The sequence below is a fragment of the Varroa jacobsoni genome, unplaced genomic scaffold (assembly GCF_002532875.2).
Source record: "Varroa jacobsoni isolate VJ856 unplaced genomic scaffold, vjacob_1.0 scaffold_767, whole genome shotgun sequence".
Classification (NCBI taxonomy): domain Eukaryota; kingdom Metazoa; phylum Arthropoda; class Arachnida; order Mesostigmata; family Varroidae; genus Varroa; species Varroa jacobsoni.
This window is the reverse complement of record NW_019213669.1, coordinates 27,621-47,575: the sequence shown is the minus strand read 5'-3', so window position 1 is coordinate 47,575 and position 19,955 is coordinate 27,621. Positions and strand designations below refer to the sequence as shown.

At 40.9% G+C, this 19,955-nt stretch overlaps 1 protein-coding gene and 1 long non-coding RNA gene across 7 annotated transcripts in view; one reads left to right on the top strand and one right to left on the bottom strand.

The window, feature by feature from the left end:
- LOC111263456 (uncharacterized) overlaps positions 1-2,796 on the top strand; it is a 42,092-nt gene extending 39,296 nt beyond the window's left edge. For 4 of the 6 annotated variants that reach the window (XR_015312312.1, XR_015312313.1, XR_015312311.1 and 1 more), the window contains one exon: positions 1,702-2,436. This is a non-coding gene — a long non-coding RNA (uncharacterized LOC111263456). Of the gene's footprint in view, positions 1-1,701; positions 2,437-2,712 lie in introns of those variants that run through there. The other 2 variants (XR_015312315.1, XR_015312310.1) reach the window with 2 other exon arrangements.
- On the bottom strand, positions 2,520-19,014 carry LOC111263449 (uncharacterized). The gene is made up of 10 exons (XM_086969643.1): positions 17,799-19,014; positions 7,039-7,268; positions 6,590-6,781; positions 6,223-6,313; positions 5,908-6,106; positions 4,937-5,026; positions 4,368-4,660; positions 3,506-3,815; positions 3,068-3,156; positions 2,520-2,838 (listed from the first exon to the last, which is right to left on the bottom strand). Exons 1-10 carry the CDS (start codon positions 17,823-17,825, stop codon positions 2,728-2,730), a joined length of 1,632 nt encoding a protein of 543 aa, XP_086825769.1. The 5' UTR covers positions 17,826-19,014; the 3' UTR covers positions 2,520-2,727.
- Positions 19,015-19,955: the final 941 nt, after the last annotated feature.

Sequence of the window (19,955 nt, the reverse complement as noted above, 5' to 3'; positions counted from 1 at the left end):
CCATTCAAAAGTTCTACAGTGATGACATCATGGTGCTACCAGAAACACCGTAAAAGGTCATCAATCAAAATGCATAGCGCATGCTTAGCTTAGTAATGTCAGTTTAAAGTAATTGCTTCCATTTTGACTTGAAAATAATGAATATTCTTTCGACAACCCAATATATTCACGCTTCACCTATTGTCTTGACGGTAGTATTCGTATAATCTTCTTAAAGCTTTACGCCTATATATAGAGCACTTGGGCTGTTTGTAATATATATATATATATATATATATATATATATATATATATATGTATATATTTTTTCTCACTGTTTGGCGGTGTTGCTTATGTAGAATAATTGGCTCAGTAAGTTGTGTTTTTTGACAGTTTGTTCAACTTTCTCTAATTATCGCGTTATAATTTAGAATGATATAATAAAGTGTACTAATTTTGTCGTTGGTGGCAGGTGCTACTTTTACATGGTAGCTAATTTACATGATTTTATAGTAACCGACATCTTCCATGTAAAGCCTATTTCCCCTATTGATACATGTCGAAATGAATATAAATCAAAAATAAAAAGAAAATGAGACCATTAATTTGCTGTTATTTTCGCCAATACGTTGCATCAGTTTACGCAGAGAAAAATTTAACTAAAGGTACTCTTCGAGGATTAGTACAACGCATGTCAAATGTGAGTAAAAGATCAGAGGCTCCTTTCCTTTATAAGATTTAGGATTATTATTATACACTAAAATGAGATATATCGTGCTTCAGCCATTCTTGCTGCGCATACAATTAAAATAAAAGTCCGCTCATTAATAAATTGTGCAGCAGTGAGTACAAGCTTTAACCTTTAGGACCTTCCATCAGAAAGCACAGTACTATCTTCACTTATGAATTAAGTCAATGACGTCAGTAACGCTCGACAATGTGCCTGAATTTTGAAATTCTCGAAACGTCCTAGTGACCCTTACGATAAAATTCAAAACTACGTTTTTACACCTCTTCAAAAATTTAGAAGAGTAGTTAATTGCACGACGACTAGATTTCGATGAATAGGGTTAATATTGTAGAGAGCAAGAAGTTCTCTGCCATATCACGCGTGTCGGAAATTTAAATCGGAATTGTTATTTATACTACGCAAACGAAGATCGAGAAGAAAAAAGAACGATCGAACCGGTTGCTGTTGAGTGGACACGGCAAACCGGTCCGCACATCTGCGTGCATTTAGTGAGCGAATAGTGACGGCATCTGTTGCCTGTGCAGCTGTGAGAAGTGAGTGAGCGTGTGTGTGATTGATCTTATTTTGAACATGTACTCATTCATTCTGTTAGGGTAGCTCACGTTCGTAATATTCATATCTGGTACTATTACGTATATAAGAGTATCATCTAGTTATCACCACTTTGTAATCATTCTTTAGACTCTTTAGTATAATCTCAGGTAATAATAATATATATACTTTTCCCATAATATAATACACTAACGTTACTTATCTGTATATTCGTCTACCTCACAAGGTCCATTCTATGTAGTAATCATCATTATTATTGTTACTAATACTATTTTCTATGAGCAATTTATTGAATAAAGAGAGGCATAGTCAATCTGCATATTTCGGGTAAAACGCTTTTTTCTTGGTGGAGGTGTCGTCTCGCTGAAGTATTTGCTACTAGCAGATACAACCTAAGCAAAATATTCCTCTACTTCTAGGTGTTACTATCGATGATTGCCTGGCGGAAACCGTTAACTCCGGCAAACGATCCTGCACCCCGATACAAAAATGTCGCACACAACGATGTTTAGTTTCCTTTTGTATTAAAAAAATAAATGGAAAGAAGGGTAAAAAAACACCACTACTAGGCAGCATCAATTCGTTTATCGAAGGCTGTATAATACCACGTCCGATACTATGTGGGTTCGAAAATAAGTAGCGACCACCTAGCAAAATTCAGGGGCGAACGCCTTCTGCAGCCGACACCAGCATCTAGATAAGTGTGATTCAGCAGTGTACTAAAACTTTTGGTTTGTATGTCTTCATATGCATATCGCAGATTAGTTGGCCCTAGTGATCTGCTACGAAAGCCATCACCAGTACCCTGTGCATCCTTCGCTGCAAGTTAATAGATAACACATCCTCTAAGAAAAGGCTTCGAGAATATGCTGTATGTACTGGACCGCACTTTGCATTTGCGGTCAATGCCCTAAGCACATAATACGCCACACCTCGAGTTTATCGAGAAAAGAATTGACTTCCGCAGTGGTCGAAATTCGTAGGTGCGTACTGGAATGAAGACCACGTTCGAGTTCGCCTAGTACACTTTACACTGCAAAGTCTGAAATGATTAATTAGTAGCTCTGACTCTCTTATGTTACCGGTATTGGCTTTAAAATGAGTAGCAACTTGTTACTTGTTTCATAAAAGTTCTTGAGTAATAGCGAGTGTAATCTCCAGTGATGTCTTGTTGCATTAGATAACTAGGTATATATATATATATATATATATATATATATATATATATAGCTCGTTGTAGGACTTCTTAGGTTGTACGTAACACTAGAGCAAGGCTTTTGATAGCGGCTTCATCTTCTCTCTGAAGAACACGGATGCGAGGCCTCACGGCTGCCGCTGTTTTGCTATTCAATGGTGTCAACTTTTCTTGTCGTCTTACGCTACAAGCTGTTGTCATTTCGAGACATCTGACTGAAGACCTTCGCTTGCAGAAAATATGCTGAAATCTACGAGGTGTTGTCACGCTGTTGTTGCTGTTGCTGCTGCTGCTGCCGATGATTGCTTGAATCCTGAAGTGCTACGAGACATTGCATCAATTGCTGCTGACCTAAAATAGCCTAGAAATACAAAACACATGTGGTTGAACCACGGGTGGAATAGCTGCTTCTAAATCTCTAAAGTCGGACCGTAGCTATATCCACCCTTCTCATTCCATTATCATGTACACTGTCTTTTTCTATATAAATAAGCTAAATAGGCACAATATGTTATATTTCCAATCATAGTCCTATTCTTAGGAACAAACACGTCTTTAAATTTGTTATTTTTAAGAAGCAATGAGTTTACCTGTTGTAGTTGTTGTTGAGACACTAAAGCTTGCTGAGCTACCAATAGTTGGGCCTGTAGCATTCGTTCTACTGATGAGACAAGCTTACCTACAGGAAAAAAAAAAGTAATTCTAGGGTTAACTACAAAACACGTAAAAAAATTATAAGGATATCACTGTAGGGAACGATAAAAAATTCCTTTAATTTTAGAAATGCGTCCTATAAGGAAAAGGGGCCTAACTTAGTAGTGCAGTCATAGTGACAGGTTAAACAGAAGAACCTAAAGGAAATATAAGATATATCTTCTTTGCTACAGTTCCATATAAATCCAACACATACACTTCTATGTTCGTTGTGGACAGGGTGTATAATAGCACTATGTCCTAGTTCGCAACTTTTTTGTTTCCGTAAACCTCAAAATATCCCTCTAAGCTTCCGTTGTATGTTATGCACTTACGCGAAAGAACATCTGGATGGTGGCAACACTTCTTTCTAACTACGTTTCCACATGTGCCAGGTCTCCTTATTGAATCTGAATGAATCGCTGATCCGTTAGCCAAACTCCCAGAATTGGCTGATGAAGCAGCTGAGTTTAATCGGAGAAACTTCTTGGCAGACACAACGACCGGGTCTAGCGAGAGTGACAATGGAAGATTGTGCAACCCCGGCAGAGCAGGAGGTATTGGGGGAAGGACAGCTAAAGGACGTTTGGTGTCCTCTGCCATTTCCTCTTCGGTATCAAGATCACCTCCACGTTGCTCCGTTTCCTGAGGAGGATTATGACCGACTTGATGATGGCGCTACTCAATGGCATTACCAATTATAACATATATTAATAATATAGTAATAGCATTATGAATGTGAGATATAGATCTCGAGGGTTGAATAGTCACAACTCTCTTACATAGTGTATTTAGCGCTTTATACGGTAATTTTCCATGGTTTTAGCAGGATACACAATTCATAGTGATGCCTCCTCGCCCCCTACAAGCTTTAAGACTATGATGTTTCCTAAAACACATTTCTTGTGAAAATCGCGATACAAAAACGTACCTGCGCTAGAATCACCTGCAGGAATTGCTGATATAAGATGTCTTACCTTTACGATATAAATTTGTTATTTTATTACACAGGAGGAGTGTGTTTGACATCTTTTTGCGCCAGTGATTTCAGAACGCTGTCTTGAAACATATAAGACACTTATTCCGACACCTAGGACACTAACTCTTCGCAGCTTACCGCAATTTTAATCGAAAATCTCTTAAGCCTAACGTTTTAAGTCATTATCTATTTGTCAAGTAAATAGTTAAATTTTGAACCTTAGCGCCCTGGATGAGGTTGTCGATGTGGTTGTTAATGGTTGGTGCGCTGGTGTTGCCATTTATACCGTTATCATTATTTTTATTATTATTATTATTACTGCTGCTGCCGTCGATGTTGCTTTCTTTGCATGGAAAAGCGTCATTATCGATATTGATGCTTTCTTTTCCAATGCCGCAGTTGCTGTTTAAACTGGAAGAGGCGGGCGTCGGTGTGGTAGTCTCAGGACTCGCTGCGGTCACTGACGCATGCACTGCTAATGATGTTTGAAGAGCCTGCAAGACGGCGGAGCCTGCCGCGGTTAAATAAAAACAAACAATGTTGAAATCCGGGACCATTTGTATTTTACTAGGCAGCCAATCGTATTATACTTGTTGTTGAAACTCAGGTTTCATTTTCAATACATTTATGTATAAGGACAAATAAGAATCTAATTTAGAATCTATGTATGTAGTTCAATATGTAAGACTATATACACTCTAAGCAGAATTATTGAAACTTAGAGATTATAGCTTAAGCAAAAGTATCAAATGATGAGCATCTGCCAAAGGTCTATAGACGTTAGTACCTGAGCTACAGCTTGACAACGGCGTAGTCGAGCAGTTTCGCTCTTCATCAACATATGATGAGGTTACTTCTGATGAGGGCTCGCTACCGGCTGGTGAAGAAAAGTTACCTTCAGTATTCAGCATATAAATGAAAATCGCTGGCCGAATCTTTGTGATTAGGTCTAGACAATATATTCTCTAAGAATATATTGTTACGTACCTTATAAATCATATAATTTAACTACGTATATCCGTCAGTGCAAAACATGCGTACCAGTCACAGTAAGCATGACTGTTGACAAAGTGGAGATATTAATCGCTATGTTACGACTATTTGTTTGATCAGGAACTACAGATGTTTCAAGATTATTAGCAGCGCCTGTGCCATGACAACGCGTCATAAACAATATTACAGAGTAAAATCGCGTTTGTCTATGGAAGTGTCTTAGCATTGAAAATTTGCTTGGAATAAAGGTAACCCAATGCATTCTATACATTTAAATGTTTTTCGAAACAGGTTTCGAAATAATTCGATGACAGATAAAAAGCGAAACGCACATACAAGTGTATAAAGTGAAAAATATATTTTTTTTTTGTTTGTACAACCAACGAGGTATTATAGATATTTCGCAAAAAGCATATTTGCTCATACGTTTGGACTGATTTGCGTATTGAACAGGCTATAGATTGATACAGAATGATACAGAATCTTACAGTACTTACAGGGGTTATGCAGCTTGCCATAAAGGTACCACAGTTACGTAGCAAGTTTTAATAATAGAGAGCAATTACAATGAGTCTAGTTTAATTTATAGGTATTTATGCAACTGAACCGTATGCAACCTTGTAGCTTTATAAAGTGACCCTAATGTATTCGCTATATATTTGTATTATGAAAATGATTTGCGGAGCAACGATGTTCGTAATTTATTGTGTGGCCTTTGGAATACCCATTACGTTCCGTTAGAGGAGAAAAATGAAAAAAGCTTACTGATACGAGGAGGCTTAAGTGAGCTGGAGATTTCGGCATCACGTCCAGCAGCGGTGGGCCCGAGCGGGTCAGGCAGGTCTGCGGCTCCCGCTGCCCCCGTCAACTGAGGACCAGTACTTCCACTAGACTGCGATGAAACTATGGCAGAACTGGACCGTTTTGGACATACGAGAGCAACTGGTTCGTCGGATGAGTCACTCTAGAAAATGTAAATTGTTCTATGGTAAACGTACGACCAACTCGAATTTACATCTATTAGGTCACCTCATCAAGTTCATCAAAAATTTTTGTATATCAGATGACCTATTAATTTACCTGATACACGAAGTTATCTCCAAGAAAGCGATGCATGTACTGGAACCAACGAATATCACCTCCACGTAAAGGGGCACCGCGCATCGTTCGCCTAGAAGATATGCCCGAACGAGCCCCAAACTTAGCAAAATAGTTATTGGGAAAAATGTACCACTAATTGGATGAACACATTATATTAACCTACTACTTGCCTCTTTCCGGTTAGTGGAAAGGCTATTTGTCCCATGAACTTCATGTTAAACTTAATCAACGTTACTTACTTACTTTTATTAATTACTTGCCTTGCGAAAACTTTGCAAAGTGCTTTTTTTTTTTTACTTTCTCGGTCATGTTCCATTTAAGGAAAGGTAATGAAAAGCAGCAATACCTATATGCCTGTGTGAGATTGTCAATTTTAACACGAATTTGCTGCGTGGTGACAGATAGACCGTTAGCAGACAGTTCATCTCTCATCTTCTCGTAGATGTGCGCATTCCGACGATGGCTCTTAAGTGCCTCGTGATGTCTCTCCCACGATCGGATAAACAGCATTGTCTCGCTCTCACGCCACTGGCGGCGCCTGAAATATTTTTAGTAACTTAATTTAGCTTTTACATTACTGTTTACAATATTTCGTATACCGTAATTCTCGAGAGTACAAAGTGTGTGGCGGCAGACATCAAGTGTCAAAATGCTTATTCGAATAAAAATACCTCTCAATATCATAATAAAACCAATCGAAAACAAATAAACTATGTTTATCATCTGTTAAGTAAATAAAAGTCAGCCTTAAATAATATATGTAACAAGCATGCCTGAGACTCTAATTTTGCCTACCTTCGAACCACAAGGGGGCTGCCTAGAGGTTCTCCTGGCGAGCCATTACCGCTGGTTGCGCCAGGACTTGCAGCATTTAGCGGACAGCCGGCAGATGCTGAGGGCGAGCCATTCGGTCCTGTGGACGAGACTAAGCCTCCGACTCCCACCGCTAGGCCTCCCAAAGCACCAGCCGATCCAGCACCTCCTAGAGACAGTGGGCCTCCCGGCTGACACAACTGTAGCATCACCTGAAAACATTGTGTCTATTGGCTTAGACAAGCTCATCAATAAATATATACAGCACACTGCTCACAAATAGAACGTGCCGTCTGGTAATATAGAGTGTATATTGTACGGTATATACCTGAGCCTTGAGTACCGCATGTAAAGCACGAAGGGCAGGTCAAGACATGCGCATCAAATGAATCACACGGTTCGACTACTTGACGGCAAAATGGAGGAGACAGTTGCACGTCATTGATTCCAGTGGCGAGTAAAAGAAATGCACATTACTAGGAAAAGGGTTTTTGAGGGGATGCACATGAAGTATTGAACGACAAGAATAATTATTTAGTTGGCAGCCAATAAAAAACACTACATTTCCTTTCGTAGCGTCAATTTTAACACACAAGTCCGAATACATTAACCGTTTAAGCAATGAACTGGACCGGTAAATTTGTGCTTAGAAGAACTAGAGGGTAACTGGTTTAAATCCTGCCATCTATAATACACCATGTGTAATTCGACCAAACAAAGTTTACGTATAACTGCCTCACCTCAGTTAAGGCCATTGCTAGTAACGACAGAATTGGAGACACTTATGCATTAATCGTAAAAACAATAGTCATATTTGTTCGCCCGTATGCGAGTCGATGTCTCTATTTCTCCTAATAAAAAAAGCAGAGTGATAATGACTTCTTCTCATCAACAAGAACAGCGGGTGCAGTGGACACTATGTTCGGGTAAACGGTAGCATGTGGAGATTTTATGTTGAAACTAAGCACTGGAAAGGTCGGCAAGATTTGACAGGTTCCTTTGCACGATCTATTCGAGATGTCTGATTATAAGGTGCGCCTAGTAAGGCATCCAACGTTTACATCGGCTATTTTGTATTGACTAGTTGAAAATGGCCCCTGTACGCAAATACTCGGGACAGGTTAAGCTTCCTCTAGAAATTTTCTGTACATAAAACAGCACAGTTTGTTATGAGCTGATTTTTTGAACTACCAACGATTGTTTTCAATGAACCGTTTTTAGATGTTTGAGTTCTGTCAGATTTTAATCTTTAAAATGTAACCGAACTACCTCGACGTCAATGGAATAACGTTCTTGGAATACGGCAACACGTGACAACTCATTTGGGAAGCCAGAGCACGACTCTCCCGTTGGAACAAGCGCATAGATACATCAAATCCTGAATCAACGAAACACCTACATGGGATGGTAAAATGGCATTAGCAAACGCGTCTAAAGTCGCTGTCCCCTCGTGGCACTAGCCGATTGCGTAGCGTGCAATAAAAGAGACCTACGCCGACTTGAAGGAAGTAGCATGCTTTTCCTATGAGTGCAGACCCGCCGCGGCATACACATTCGATGTTTTACGGATTTCATGTACTTTATTACCATTTATTCTTTCGATTTGCAGCTGAGGAGTCTGGGCCTCAGATACGTCTCTCATAGGGTAATTTGGTCGTATAATAGTCAGCATAAATATGAAACAGCTTTAACGTCGTGAGAGTTTTTATAAGTCAAACTTCAAACTCACACATTCGTACGTGTACGTATGCACTCATCAGTTTGCTACAAGGGCAGTTTGGTAATACTGTAGAATAACGTAGCTTTTGCGTGGAATTGTCTAATACTTTGTTAAAATGTTCTCTTTACTACCGTCATCTGTTCAACAGCTGCGAGATGACTAAGCAAAGCTTAGAGTGCTTCAATGATCGAGATTTGGGCCGCAATGAAGAGCGAAAAGCTCAGAACGATCAATTGCGTTCCTCTACTAAAAAAAGTAAATATTAACAGATAAGAGTTAGCGTTTGTGATGAAGACTGGCATCGACCAAATGATACGATCTGTTTTTGAACACGACTTGACATTGACTATCAGATACGAAGCTACCGATCACCAGTCACAATACACCAAGACAAAAAATATATGTACAACTCACAAAAGAAAGATTCAATTCGAGCTGCTCGGATTTGTTTTTCATCCTCCATGCTTTGTCCGCATACGACGAATTTATACAATACTTTACTAAATAATTAAAGCAATAGTAAGGCTATATCTATGTTTTTTTTTTGTAGTCTACTATGTTAACCATTTTCTAAAAGCTAATTATATCTATTACGTGGAGTGTAGAGGCATCATCTGGTTTATAATAAATATATCTGTTAAGATTGCCGAATCAGATTATATTAGATTTGCCAGATCTCCAAACCAGAACGTGTTAAAATCCTCAAATACCTCATTATCGTTAGGGGTATCTTCCAAAGAGGAAAAGCTAAAAACCCTATAAATTTAACTGTCTATTGTGTTGTTCAATCACCCTTCTTTTTGTCAGGCAGCATGTAGCACTATAGACTTGTTCTATCTTCCTTCCTAACTTCTAGCGGTAACCACAAAAACTTTTACTGCTACCAGTTGTCACCGCAAACACGTACTAGTGTTTAATGCAATACTCATTTATGTACTGTAATTATATTATATATACTGTAATAAATAGAAAGCAATTTAGTAACGTACAGAAATTGAAATAAACCTCTTTCTGGACGCGCTTAGCTGCTTAGGCTCAATCTGAACAGTCCTGGATCCTGGAGACCATAGATCCCAACTACAAGGCATATCGATTACCTTTAAAAATAGTTCTTGGGTAAGCAAATCAGGCAAAACTCTTTTTTGCGTCTGACCATTCCCCTACCTTTTATCGTATCGGATTAAGCGATCTCCAGGTTCTTTATCTAGACTTCGAATTGATTTTACTGCATTGTCTATGTTCCCTTTAATAAAAAAGTTGCACCCTTTTCTAGCATCCACATTTTATAAATATATATATAATTGGTAAATAAATAACCTCATTATTTCTTCATTTTCCGTAAATTACTACATTCTCATATATCGAATTGACGTATCGCATGCCAGTAATGAGGCCAAGTTACCCAAAGTGGTATCCCATGGTTTATGTGCTACGTTGTATGTTCTACATTATTATCTAATTATCTGTTCTTGTAATGTAATCGAAAAGAACTGAGTTATACTCTTTCCCAAACATGTTATGAAGCTAACCTGGTTTTCGAACTAGACGGCAGTTCAATTTTTGATATATCAAGGCATTGTAACAATAGCAAAGCAGTAGGTTGAGTGAAAGTTAACCCAGTAGAATTCGTTAAATTGTCGCCTCTGGTAATGATTTTAGGATCAAGTTTGAATTGTCGCGGAAGCACGATGGGTCTATTTCCATTGGAACTTCGAGACACATTTGACGCACACTCAGTTATAAGGCTCAGAAAGGTTGTGATTATTATTTCAATGCACAGAAGTCTTCGTGAAAAGGGGATGGGGTATACGCATGGGACTAGTCTACTAAGTCGCAGTGCCTATCTGTATGATCGGATATGTGATCCGAAGTATTCGGACTGTGTACATACAGGAGCTGGAGTAGGGTGAGTCTTTAAGCCAGACGATACTTTTACTATCTAATCAGACTACATCTGTATGGGTTCAAATCTTGAGTTCTTTATCGACGTCTTGCAAGCAACAAGACGATATCAATTCTGCAGAGCTTATGCGTAATCACGTGTTTCCTTCGCTCTCGTTGTCTCAATAATTCCTCGTCTTTTTTTATATCCTATATTGTTAGTCTTTAAGGTGTTTAATCGATATTCTTTAAAACGCAGCAGCTAAAGCTTCATTATCGCTAGATAAAACTGCTACCAGGTAATATACTTTCCGATGCGAGACTCAGTGATGTGGCACTAAGCACAACGATCCCCCTCAATAAACATGGTTGTATTTGACCGGCGAGCATATAGCGTCCTCTTTAACGAAACCTTATTCGAAGTGTCCCGTTCTGTTTCAGTGGAACCCATATCAGTTCAAAACTGATGTTAGAGAAATAGCTTCTACCTTTTTCCATATTGACGGTAATCGTACCCATAAGTGGTCACCTGTAATTTCGAGCTAAGACGTCTGGATTTGGTTTCAAATCACTTTGAATCTTGTCTTATAACAAATAACGTATTTTAACAAAAATGCTTTATCGTACTTAAATTATCATCTGTTGTCATTAAATTACCACACTTATAATGAAAGACGCTGCCGCTGCACCAACACAGATGTCCTTTTAGCTAAACACCCATACGTTTAGTTAATCTACGTAGTCCGTTATTGTATGAAAAGTAGTATGTGGCAAAAAATACTCGCTACCAAATCTAAGAATTTCGGGCTTATGCTCCTGGTAACTATGTACGACTTCCACATCATTGATTTTTGGATACAAGATGTTCAAGGTACTGGTAGCTAGGAGAGATAGGGACGAGTTCTCCGTATATTGTTATTGGGATCTGTTAATAGTTTAACAATTTCAGGTTTGTTTTTTTCTCATTGGTATTTCGATATGTGAAAACCTAAAACTGAACACAGCTCGGGGGCGGCGTGATCTGAATCGCTAATGCGCATCTCTTTGAATGCGTTGCCATGGTAATTATGAATACTTGGCTATTGCTTGCTCAAATTTTAGTTGGCTAATGGTTACTATGGCATCTGATTATTATGTCATATTAGTTCATAGGTCTGTTGGAGAAGCCCCAGATAAGTCCAGCAACACTGACAGCGACCAGACCTTTTAGTGTCCCTTAATGCTGTACCAGAGAGATAATTCCGAAGACTTCTTCGCACAATGAGAATAGCTGAGAACATTAAAAGGTCCACTTGTGCGGCCCAGTCTGAGCGAGTCTGCTGTAACATAAAATATGACGTAAAACGCCACGCGCACCCAAGGCGTGCAGTGGTAAAGTTCTATGCGTTGCATTTATGAAACAATGTCTAATATAAACTCACCCTTTCTAAGGCACACTATCTTCTTATCCGGCGATCATTACATTGAATTTTGAACGATTTATGCCAATATTCAACGTACACAATTTATCTTACTGCTTGCTGTTTGCTGCCTTAGGCCTAGAATGGATGTCCTATGAACTGTAACACATTGCAGCTTGTAAGTGAGATGGTTTCGTGTATACTAAGTTGCCAAAATATTGTTACACATAATCCTAGATGATACTCGGAGGAAAGATGTTAGTTTTTATACTAGCAGCGAACTAAAGGGCTTGGGAAAAAAGTCGGCTCGTTAGTTTATTGAAAAATAAAATTACACAACTGATTCGTAACATGAATTGTTCTGGTGGTCTGTTTGATCAGGAAAACACGTAGGTCCCTATTAGAATGGAGCACAGAGCCGTCCAAGGAATACAAAGTGATCTATGGCTCAGGTCCCATTGGGGAGAGTAGTATGGAGACCGCACTACTTGGTCCAGCTTTTAGAATGCTTTCCCTGTAAATTCTAGGGAGACAATTTGAAAAACTGTAGAAACGTTAAAGAATTGTCAAACACCTCTTGCTAACTAACCATTTGAACTAAACTATGAATAGACGTACACTTCGTCAACAGTGAGCTTAGACATATTGATACAAGTTTTGTCTCAGATGGAACTTATAAACGGCAATACGTTTTGATAATCGGAGATGAATCGTGGATCTTTGTGGTCAAAATCTACAAAGTTTTACAAAGTCTGAGGCATGGTGTTCACTGCTAGGTGTTTTGATAGCAGTAACTATTGAGAAATCTAGAGATATTACAGAACACGACCCCGTGGTTTATATAGGGCCTAGGATGATGCTTGTGCAGTACGAGCAACCTGGTTTCCTGCTCGGCCATTCCTAGTAGGGCTCTTTATACATTGCGAACCATGTGGGTAACGGTTCCAAAACAAATAGTAGTACAAATTCCTAGCGCATGCTTATTGTTAATGGTGTAAAAAATCGCTGGAAAATTATGCGGCTTCAATATTGACGTGCACAGTTCCTTCCACTGCACTTGCGGGTTAAGCGTAATTACAAACGTGCTCAAAGATTAGTTTGGGGGGTGCTTCGTCAGAATCGCAATATGCGGAAGAAGTAAATAGTTGCGCACCCAGGACAAATCGTGCTAAGTTGTTGCCAGTTGAGCGCAGGAAACTTTTAACTATGAAATATCTAACTTCGATGGCGGCTACAGCTGTACTGTGTTTGAGTCACACGAAACCGGTTATAGTTAAACATAGGCCCATGTTTTGCCGGTTACAAACGGCAACTCCATAGTTCTTTCTCCATCGGCTTCTATTTGTATTGAGCCCGCTCTTCGCCAATAATAGTTCGTCCATTATACCGATTGCCCTATGCTCTTCGATATGTACGGTGCTTCGACTGGCTGTATTCCGTATAAAACTATCTTATCAGCTGTACTGATTACTTTACGGTTATACATAATGAACCTCCGCTGCATTGCTATGATGCTTAGCATGGTTGAGGGTTAATGGTGACTGGGTACAGCAGTAGCCATGGCACGTAGAGTTAGTCCCGCAATAACGTCAATATGGCTCCAAAAGATCTGTTTCAATAGTGAACCTTATAGTTATAGATTTCTACCTCCGGACCTGCACATTAACCTAGAGAAAAAAAACTAATAGGGTTACGCTTTATTTGTGGGTAGAAAATCCGAAAATAAACAGAGGATAAACCTAGCTTTCATGGAGAGGATCCGTGCGTGTGATATCCAATGTAAACTTTACACGAAGATGTATCCAAGTATGCTAGTTGCAAGATTAGCATTAAGCGGTCAAGCTCAAACAGCGTCTTACTACCATAGTTATTATATACTCGTGTACTTACCAAGAAAAAAAATGTTACCGTGGCTTTGGGAAGCACACTGACGAGATTCTTGTGTTCCGTAGAACTACTTCCAGCAGCGTAACAATTTATAGCCATGAATTCAAAATGTATTCTAACTTGAAACGATCTGAAAAATAGCCCAACACTATGTTGCTTTTGTACAGGACCTTTTGCGGCTGCTTTTACAAAAGCGCGATTCTGGTACTCGTTACTAACACAGGTGTTAATCAATGATCAGTGAGGATGATCATAGTATTTGCCCACCGAATTATACAGTACCATGGAATATCAAATCCTTATGCATTCTGTATACCAAAATTGCGATTAAAGCTTTTGTCAGAATCTTTGCACAGTGTAGCAATGCTTGAAAGTTGCTATCATTTGGAACACGACAGCAACGAGAATAGCAACACAGAAAAAAAAAAAAAAAAAAAGCAAATAAACGCTTAGTCGTTACATTGCGAGTAATATCAGCTTACAATACTTGCAAGAGAGAGATTGAACAATATACGACCCAGATTTATTTGCTATTCTTGGTAAGCCCCATATTTGATAAGCTCAGTTGGAGGTAACTCTTTTGAATGATATCTTTACTCATGTCTATGAAATCGTTCTATGCGAAAGTGAAACGCCATTAACCTTGCACCAAGTGTACACAACAGGATGTGTACAAGATTTTTGAATTTTTTTACCTTTTACATCAAATGGCTACCGGAATAAGATATGCAATACACACATACGACGCCGATGCTTCTTACACTCATTTCTTAAAGAGCGCATTTACTACCGATTGATAGCCTCTTGGTTATGCTGACTATCGTGTTATTCAATCAACATTATCTAATAATTATACTACTGGAGTGTGTCGGATCTAAATATTTAAGCGTATTTAAAAGCATAGTCGATGTTTCATGCTGTAAAACAATGAAAAATATCGAAGTAGCCCTCGCAACGCTTTCGGCGATTGGTGCCGTGATTGCCTCAGCCTTAACAAAAAAATAAAACCAAGAATCCATTTCAAAGCCCTGTTGGGCAACTGCAAGCCAGCTTGAATTCATTCGCACCAGCTGTTAAGTTGTCAGTTTAAGTCAACCCCCGGTATGAAAGGGTGCCCGTATACGTCCGATCAACAATCTCTTTGCGAAACCAAAGCCGACGTTTGTAAAAAGTCGTAGCTTCTTGCTGCGCTGACTGTTCCCGGGTGGAATTGTTAGATCAGGTGGCCCTCTACGTCCGCTGCGATTGGAAGGCGACCCAAAAAAGGAAATGATAAATGAACGAACCTGGGCGAGGCTTTCGCATCGTACTGCATACGCCCTACTAGGAAAAAAGGGAGAAGACGGACAGTTGACGATACATGTGAAGATGTCCCGATACTAGCGCCAGCCACTAACACTATTCCTACTCGGCTATGTGGCCTAGGTCGCCTTGTAGTAGGAGTATTAATGCGACATATGAGAGACTGATTGGCCGAAACACTTGGCCCTGACTGCGCTCTCGTCCTCGACCGACCATCCGCCTGGCCGCTCGTTCACCCATTTGAGAATCCATTAATCATGAGGACGCACGAGGCGGAGAACCCCACCATCCCAGAAGAAACTAATGGGATCGTCATGTCTGACACCCCATTATCACGCCTCCAGCCGCACGACAGTCAACACTGGCAAGGAAGTACAACCTCGCACAGACGCACACACATAAAGGACGGGTATATCCATTAATCACAAAGAGTGTGTGCCGCTAGTGACCGCGTTTGTGGATCGAGGCAGTTGGAAGCAAGCACGTGTTGCTTGTTTGTTTGTTTTCAAAATGTTTATCTTCTCTGCCCTTCCGAACGGTTATGATTGTTTGTCCGCATCGTGCAACAATATAGGTCGCTGATTTTCAGCTTACAGGTCAATGGAAAAAATAGATATTACATATTTAAAAGCATGTGGTAAACCGTCGAGGGCGAATAACGTAGCAAGATACCTGTTCACTACAGTGGAGGCGGGTTCATGAATCTTGTTATCTTCTTAGATTGATTATATGTATATATTAGAGCGAACGTGCGAGCACGTTCAAATGTCGACACGCGCTAGAGAGTCTTTTCTCCGACAATATGCTACACGCTCGTCTCGAAAATGCCTACTTCGCTTTTACAATTACATGATCCGCAACTATGATGTATAACAGATCGACTTGCTCAAGAGTTAGTTTCTTTCTGAGTTATAGCCAAGCCTTAGCTAGCTGACAGTGATCCAGTGGTGGGACAAGTTGCTGTTGCTGTCGTCAAATCCTTTCAGCATAGCCAATTTTCCCCGTTAGAGACGTTACCGTACAGCAATCAATGTAGAATTATCATATATTTCCTGTCAGTGTTTAGCTCACGTGTCCGGACTACCACGCTTGACACGTCGGAGCTCCATGCTGTTTTCATAACGGCTAGATTTATAGCCGTCGAATACAGGTCGGAATAAAACTTGAAATAATATACAAAAAAAAATATGCAATAGGCAGTGGAACTATTTTTATGCCCACTGTACGTTTTCGCAATGCTCGCTCTAAGATTGTTCTCTCTCAGTTTACTGAAAACTATTTATCTCAAGGCGGTGCTAATATGAAGTTCACCTGGCACCTTTTCAGATGGTTGCTGCGTGAGTGTGATACCATGCTTCTGTACAACTTTCTGACCAAGGTGCTTCCGTTGACCACACTTCTATGGAAGTTCATGCGAATACTTCAAGCGAAGGCTGCAGAAGTAACTTGTTAGTAATATGTGAATGAGTAAGGACATTAGTTCGAGGTAAGTAATAGGGAGCTTGGTTAAACTCATTGGATTCAACCCGAAATCGCGTGAAGTTAGCTTCCAGCTCCAGTCGATGAACGAGAAAATACACTTAATTTCGCTTTAATAACCTGTAGTTAAGTATTCAATAGGTTGCCAGCTCAGCTTAGCAAGCTCGTAGGTAAATGCGAGGAAGATATTCTTCTAAATGTGGAAATTAATTCACTTTTTTTTGCATCGAAAGATATGCAATTGAACACGAAGAAACTGAACACGGCGACGATGTTACTAGTCCATTTGAAGTATTGCAGCTCCTTCTGATGCAGATTCTACCAGATTCAAAGCTAGGGAAATTGTTTACTGCGCCCTCAGAGGTGCTCGAAACGGTTGGCGTACGTCGATCGTGCATTTCAAGATCAGCTATTCTTGAAAAATAGCCGCACAAATATGGACAGAATGATAAGTTAATTTCTGGGTGTCAATTGTGCTGTCGTCTACACGAAAGGTGAACATTGATAGACACGTTCAATGGACTAGCTTTTTATGGGCAGGGCAATTGTGTATTGTGGGACTGTTCACTTTGAAATTCACCGTATACGTTAGCTGACTTTGACAAATACAATATAAGGTTTCCTAATTATATTTCAAGAAACGTATTCATCGAAACGTACGGCTTGACCTAAGGTCTGGTGGTCTCACTTACAGCGAACAATTATCGAACCTCTGGAGCGTGCCGAGGTCATAGCCCTTGCCCCTGTCTCGCTGTCCGGTCAGATTTTTCTTAAATTGTGGTAACGTTGTTAAGTATTCTGATTTGTGTTTGGTTAGTCTTGGGGTCGGGCTGACTGTGACACTAAAATGTTCATGTAGAGATCTGCAGGGCACTTAAAAAAGGCACCAAATGCATTACTCATCACGCATTTGATCTAAGCTCTCGTATAGGTATCGCCACTTCCTTTGAAAAGATAGTGAACTTATCGTATCGTTATGATTACCACTGTCCCATACTCAGCACACCCTTTCCCACATAATAAAGATAGTAATAATAATAATAAACAGCGTATCGAATGCGAAAATAACGAACCTGGGAGGCGCTAGCGAGCTCTTCCATCGTGAACGTCGTGACTTTGGCTCATGTGCCGTGCTGCCGCGCGCCGAACCTGTCGGCGCGCTAATGATGCCTCTGCTAACTCGTTTAAGCTCGAACCTCCACAGCTGCCTGGCTGTCCGCTGCGTGTTCAAAGATCGACGCTGCTTGTTTGTACAAAGTGACTTCAGACAGTAAGCGAGTGTCACTGCACTTTATTCTTTCCTTGCCAGTATGATCCTACAGCCTTTAACCTTCAAAATTGTGGGGTAGCAGCACAACCAGCTAATATGGAAGATGTACCGTGCATATATACCTATCTAACACTCACACTGAATGGTGTAATAGCTTTAATCCAGAGGGGTTATGGGCAAGTGCACAAACCCGGATGAAAACAGCTCGTCTAACGTTCTAGCTAACACCCTTCCGCTGCTTCATGTACTCAGATATTAGATCAACTCATACCACGGTGAACAATGATTTCGTTTGCTACGACTGTAACATACTCGGATGTATTTTTCCACGTTATTATTGCCACATTTTCGTCGTCATCGCGACTCTCAAGGCAGCAGCAGCACCTCCCTTTTGTGAGGAACAGCGCACACACAGACACACCGACACACTCATATATATACATACACATATATATATATATATATTATATGTGCCTCACACCACCTTGTTTCTGTTGTAATTGTCGCCAATTATCGTTTTATTACCGAATCACTGTCGGACCGCGTACCCCTCTGGTCACTCAACGAACTTAAGAGGTGGAATTGCCGTTGATACTTCGCTGCGGTGAACACTAGTGAGCAAACATCAGTAGGTGCTGTAGTTGATGTCCACGCACCGTATTTGCATGTAAATGGCGAATGGCGTCTAGCGCGGCGTTGCACGCCTCGAGCGCATTTTTCTTCTTCCAGAAGAAACTAACCGGCCTTCGTGTTGGCCTTCAGGACATGTAAAGCTACAATTGATAGCAGTAAAAAGCAATAATGGCAAACGTAATTGCGGTTTTAGTAGTAATAATGGTTGTAGTTGCAACTGAAGTGGTAGGCGCTACAGGGGCAGCGCGATGGCAGCAACACCAGCGCCAGCAGAGCTTGCCTTCGTTTGTTTTCGGCCGTTTTGGTGGTGGTGCCTGATCCGGCAGCTGCCTGGGATCCTGTAATAGTCCCCTGCACGTCGATGCTCTCGCTCTGTTCCGTACAGCAGGAGAGGCAGAGGCTCGAAGAGGCTGACACAGGCTGCTGCTGTAGGGCGGAGAGCAGCGTCGCTTGGGCTGGGTTGGGTAGTCGCAGCAGCCAAGAACAGCACCGTGGTCGGTTGTCCTAGATGAATGTACATCCATACACTCACAACAGAAGCACACTCAGGCACATGCACACACACACGGAGACACAGACAAACACAGTCGTCGGTTGTGGCAGTAGGAGCGCCGGCTCTGGGCATCTACGAGGGGTCCATCTATAGCTGCTCTATAGCGGAGCAGAACAGAGAACACGAACAGCGGTGGGCCGACTGGCTGTCTGTCTGTTTGGGCTCCCTAGCCGCTGCCGGCTGCTGCTGCTGCTGCTGCTGCAGTGTTCCCGCTCGCTCCCTGCTCGCATATATCATAAATTGCTCCCTCAGTTGAGATCCTCTCGCTCGCACACACATACACATCACCGCCATCTCGTCCCATCCCCTAACCCCTAACTCTCCCCCTGTCACTCCGAACCCCAAATATCCCCATGCCGTTACCCTAGCTTGCTCGTATCCCCACACAAGTCTCATTCCCCTCTGGCAGCTCGCCGCTATTCCACTTCGTAGTTTCATCTGGCCTGGGCTAGCCAAACCATCTTCATACTCAGCAGCACACTACCCACAATGATTCTGTCCCTTCAACTTCAACACATGCCCGTTCTCTCTCTCTCTCCCTCTCTTCCAATTTTCTCCCTTCGAAGCTCCATCGGGTAGCGGCCACATACAACCACAGTGAGAGAAAGAAAGTGAAGAGAAGCAGTACTAGCTAGCTAGCTGGACGAACTGCTGACTCCCGCCATAGAAACATACGGACACAGACGAAGCAATGGGAGAGACCCTGCCATCATTCGTCGGTCGTGCTTTCGGGTGAGCCACAATTTGGTTTACCTGAAGCTCATACGAACGGTA

Excerpts from the sequence above, each read along its gene's own strand:
- LOC111263449 (XM_086969643.1), bottom strand. The coding sequence starts at position 17,825 with ATGGAAGAGCTCGCTAGCGCCTCCCAG. Across the intron at positions 7,269-17,798 it reads AGCTCGCTAGCGCCTCCCAG|GTGATGCTACAGTTGTGTCA; the intron begins GTTCGTTATTTT and ends CAATGTTTTCAG. Across the intron at positions 4,661-4,936 it reads GTTGTCAAGCTGTAGCTCAG|GCTCCGCCGTCTTGCAGGCT; the intron begins GTACTAACGTCT and ends TAACCGCGGCAG.